The 5,126-nt window shown below is 35.8% G+C and overlaps 1 protein-coding gene across 2 annotated transcripts in view; it reads right to left on the bottom strand.

Moving 5' to 3' along the window:
* Positions 1 to 5,126, bottom strand: part of CFHR5 (complement factor H related 5) — a 53,161-nt gene that overhangs the window by 23,716 nt on the left and 24,319 nt on the right. For both annotated transcript variants that reach the window (XM_045298296.1, XM_004699779.2), the window contains 3 exons: positions 1,889 to 2,065; positions 765 to 947; positions 467 to 646 (listed from right to left, as the gene is read on the bottom strand). In XM_045298296.1, the coding sequence (XP_045154231.1) occupies positions 467 to 646; positions 765 to 947; positions 1,889 to 2,065 (540 nt within the window). The remainder of the gene's footprint in view (positions 1 to 466; positions 647 to 764; positions 948 to 1,888; positions 2,066 to 5,126) is intronic.

Here is a 5,126-nt window from a genome sequence, read left to right as displayed (position 1 = left end):
GGTGGAAGAAGAGAATGAGGAGGAGAAGGAGGCAGAGAAGATGACCAAATATTTCAGCTAAGCATGGTAACTCCTTAGAGCTGAAAGAAAATATTGCTAGCTATCCCACCACTGTACCTTATGTGCTGCCACCACTAGTGTGTCAGTGGATATTTGCTTATTGCCATGATGATGGACATTAGTAGGCTTTAGTAAATTCCAGGACTAAGACAGAGTAGGAAGGAAGAGCTGATGGTCGATTCCAGAAACTTGGCTAATGAAAAACAATGGACACAATAGTCCAGGCCCCCAAGTCATCATGAGGAGGGTACAGGAGAGGACATGGTTTTTGTTCACTTATGAGAGCACCATGAGTTGGGGCTAAACGAGGGTAACTAAGGAAAAGATGTAGGGCCTAAAGACCAATGGTATGTGCTGGCATAACCATGTATATATAATACTGAAAATCATAAAATATAAAACTCACCAATACAGGTAGGAAGCTGGGTCCATATTCCATTAATGCAGGTAATTATGTTATTTCCAATCATTGTATATGAACTTTGGCACTCTGTCTCCACTGAGTGTCCATGATGGTAAACATGGGAAGTGGTTTGGACATAGCCATGTTCCAGTGTTGGTAGGTATCCACATGTTTTCAAGTTTTCTGGGTAAATAAAATAAAAAATATGTTTATCTTTTGATACAGTTTAAATTTATTTATGTATAAGTTTACATATAAGTGCAAAGTGAAAGCAAGTCTGCTTTAAATGGTATCTAGTTACCAACACAAATGGGCAAAGTTGTCCATTCTCCATCCATACATTGTATTTTTTTAGGTCCTTTCATTTGAAAATTAGGATCACAATCATATTCCACCACTTCACTATGTTGATACTCTTCTTTCCATATATCCTTAATTTTACCATTGAGGAGGTGAGGAGTTGGACCACAAGGTTTCACTTGCTCTGTGGAGAGACACTGTATAAATAATAGTGAAATAATCTTACTGTAAACTAGAAAAATGTGGAATTACTATTTTGGTCTACTGAGAAACAATTACATAGATACCACAAGTCCATTTTTTTAAGGTATATTTTTACAGTGTGCTTTTCCCCTCAAGACTTAAATAGTTTATTAAGAACAATTTTGAACAAAAGAGAAAGAATGCATAGTACTTTTATATACTGATGTCTTAGATATTGGAATTATTGACATTTTGCCCTATTTGCTTTGTCCTATTATTTTTGTGACGTAAAGGAAATGACATGCATAGTGCAATATTATTTCTAAATTCTTCAGAATGCATATCTAGTGAATAAGGAATTACTGACACATGCAAAACACCTTACTATTTTTCACCAAATTTCCAGTTACCTCATTGTATAATTTTATATCCTCTTTATATTCAGATATTTTGATGGGCTCCACTGGCTGTTTATATATTAATTGTGCCCTGAAATATTTCACTGGCTGTTTAGATATTAATTGTGCCCATAAAGATGTTTACACTTTTGAGGAAAATGTTCATTGAAGCAAGTAACCAATTATTATTCATATGAATGATTGATGTGCATGATGACTTGATTATTTTCTTATTTCATATATTTAGATTTTCAAAGCCTGATTTTTTATATTAAGGAAAAGTACTAAATCTGCTCAATCCCAGCTACATCAGTTAGCGCTATTAAAATCCCTCTGTATATTTCAAAACACAGATGTAATTTACTCCTCAATTAAGGAGACTTGAACTATTTATGCCATTAATTACTGTGGCGCTATAGCCTTCCTTCTTCTCATGTACTACTTTTTGATCATCATATTAAGGTAACACATATTCCAGTAAAATATACAGATAGTATTACAAAAATCTAATTTTTAGTCCATGAGTTCTAAAATAAATATTGACCTTTGCACGTTGGAATACTGGGTGACCACCCAAATTGGTAGCACTGAATTGAATCTGGCCCAACTCTTGTAAATCCTCTTCTGCAGGTAAATTTCAACACATCTCCGGCTTTATAACGTTCTTTTTTTGGGGAGACATTTATATTTTCATTAAAAAGTGGAACAGAACATTCTATCTCTAAAAATAAAATTAAAGGAACATATGTTAGTATAATATTTCATGGCAAAAGCATATTTAATAGATGCTACATAAAAATAAGATGCAGGTGGATTGCAAATTCAGAGGAGCATAAAATACATTATTACCTTCAGAAAAAAAAAACCCAGAAACAATTTATACCCAACAAATGTATAAATTGACATTCAACCATTTCAATTTAGCATATGATAAAAAACAATGGTATTGAACGAAGTCCAGCTGCACTGAACAATTATAAAAAAATAATTGAATTAGTCAAGTACCTATTTAAATGTTTCAATATGCTAATGAAGCACTAGAAACCCTCACAAGTTACTGCCAAGGTATTTGGAAGGCAGCTAACTGGCCAACTGACTGTAAGAGATCTGTTATATGTACCTATTCAAAGGAAATGTGGCCCTACAGAATGTGGAAGTGGTTGTTGTTATTGGTAGGTTTCAAAGAATTAGATCTGAATCATAAGACCTCTTACAACAAAATAACACGCTGCCAAATTTTGTGCCATCCTTGAAATTATGATTCTCAATCCCATTATCACAGACACTATGTCAGTCTACCTTGTTCAGAATCTTACTGTTTTTCCGTGATCTTCCATGTTACCAAACATGATGTGATTTTCCAGGGACTGAACCTTTCTGATACTATGCCCAAAGTATGTGAGACAGTCTTGCCATTCTTGCTTCCAAGAAGCATTCTGGCTGTACTTCCAAGACAGATGTGTTTATTCTCCTGGAATACCATGGTATTTCGATATTCTTCAACACCATGATTCAAATGTATCCATTCCCCTGTGGTCTTCCTATTCACTGTCTAAATTTCACCTGTATAGAGGTGATTTTAAATATTTGACTTGGTTCAGATGAAATTTAGTCCTTTTGTTTGGCTGGGTTCTCCAGAGAAGCAAAACCAGCAATGCATAGACACAGTTGTTTATCTCTATATACATACAGACAAAGAGAAAATCCCATATCAGTAAAATGACTCACACAGTTGTCAAAGCTGGTAAGTGTAGTTTGGGTTCAAGTTTGTGGATAGAAAGGATATAAAATTGTCAATTTTTTCCAACTCACGTAACTTGAAGAGCTGCTGAACCCAAGATTGGCAGATACATCACTGGGTTCAGCGGTGATGAGTTCAGTCCGAAGCTCAGGCTTGTGACTAGATAGGCAAACTAATCCAAGATGTGCAAGTCAGATGACAAGCTGCTGGGGGCTTCTTCATCAGCAAGCACTTCAAGTCTTCACTTTCAGGAAGCAAGTTTGTGTGATCTGCTTATCACAGCCTCCATCCAATCCTGATATCACTTTCTTCATAGAGTTTAGTTTCTTGGATCATTGCTCAGCACAGAGATTGGCATAGGCATATGAGTGCTTCCAGTGTTTCCTCAGTTTGTTTAAACATTTCCACTGGTATTCCATCAATTCCTGGTCCTTGTTTTTGCTAGTAGCACTGGTGGCTTAGTGATTATGCACTGGGCTGATAAGTTCAAAACCACTAGTTATTTTGAGTGAGAAAGACAAGGCTTTTCGCTCCAGTAAAGAATTACAGTCTTAGAAATCCATAAGGGACGGTCTTAGAAATCCATAAGGTAAGTTCTACCCTATCCTATAGGGCTTCTATGAGTCAGAAATGGTTCTAACTGTGAGTTGTTTCATTTTTTGCTAATACTTTAAGTGCAGCTTGGACTTCTTCCTACAAGACCATCGGTTCTGGGTTATACGCTACCTCTTGAAATGATGGATTGCTGCCAATATTTTTTTGTAAGTGACTGTGTATTTCTTACATCTGCTTTTGATGGTTCCTGCACCAGTCAATGTTTTATCCATAGACTCCTTCAATATTGAAACTTGAAGCTTGTGTGCTCTTTCTTTTTGACTTTCTAACTCCAGACATTTGCATATTTCATTGTAATACTTATGGACTAGAGCTTTATGTCTGATATTTTCTGTTCAGTTTTTCACTTCATCATTTCTTCCATTTGCGTTAGCTACTTAGTGATCAAGACAAAATTCAAGTCTCTTCTGATATCCACTTTCAGCTTTTCTTTCTTTCTTGTCTTCTTAACGACTTTTTGCTTTCCTCGGGTATTATGTTCTTGATATTATTCCATGGTCCACCAGATCTTCTGTCCTTAGTGTTCAAGGCAACAAATCTACTCCTGTTCTCAAAATTCAAGTGGGATATATTTGATGTTGTATTTTAGCCCTTTTGGACTTGTTTAAATTTTCTTGAACTTCAAAATGAGTTCACATATGAGCAATTGATGGTCTATTCCACAGAGAGCTCCTGGTCTCATTTGGCTGCTGATAATGAGCTTTTCTATCATCTCTTTCTATAGGTGTAACCGATTTGACTCCTGTGTATTCTATCTGGTGAGTTCATGTCACTGTTTGTGTGGTTTAAAAAAGGCCTTTGCATTGAAGAAGTCATTAGTTTTGCAAAATTGCATCATGTGATCTCCATCTTTGTTTCTGCCACTAAGGCCATGTTTATCAACTACTGTTCTTTCATGTTGCCAACTTTTGTATTCCAATAACCGATAATTATCCATTCATCTGGATTGCATATTTGATCAATTTGAGACTGAAGAAGTTGGTAGAATTATTCAGTTTCTCCATCACTAGCTTTAGTTGTTGATGTATAAATTTGAATAGTAGTTGAATTAACTGGACTCATTTGTAGGTGTATAGGTGTCATCAGACAGCATTGTGCTTCAAGACAGATCTTGATTTTTTTTTGGACCATGAATGTGACACCTTATCTCTTGACTTTGTGGTGCCTCATACTGTATACCACATGAGTTTCTGATTCACAATGGCCAATACAGGCCATTGCAACTGACCAATGCCTAGGATATCAATGGTTGTGTATTCATTTAAATTTTTGATGGCTCCCTGTTTTCCTGGGGTCATATTTAATGCATTCCATGTACCAGTTATTAATGGCTGTTTATAGTACTGAGTCACGCCCCATCATTAAATGAAGGCGCTGAAAGCTTTACTGCATCCGCCTCATTACGGTTGACTCTATTTTTTTTTTT

This window comes from Echinops telfairi, unplaced genomic scaffold (genome assembly GCF_000313985.2).
Source record: "Echinops telfairi isolate 266 unplaced genomic scaffold, ASM31398v2 ScPeMD7_7424;HRSCAF=8462, whole genome shotgun sequence".
Taxonomy (NCBI): Eukaryota; Metazoa; Chordata; class Mammalia; order Afrosoricida; family Tenrecidae; genus Echinops; species Echinops telfairi.
The sequence above is the reverse complement of the archived record's forward strand: the minus strand, read 5'-3'. Positions and strand labels throughout refer to the sequence as shown.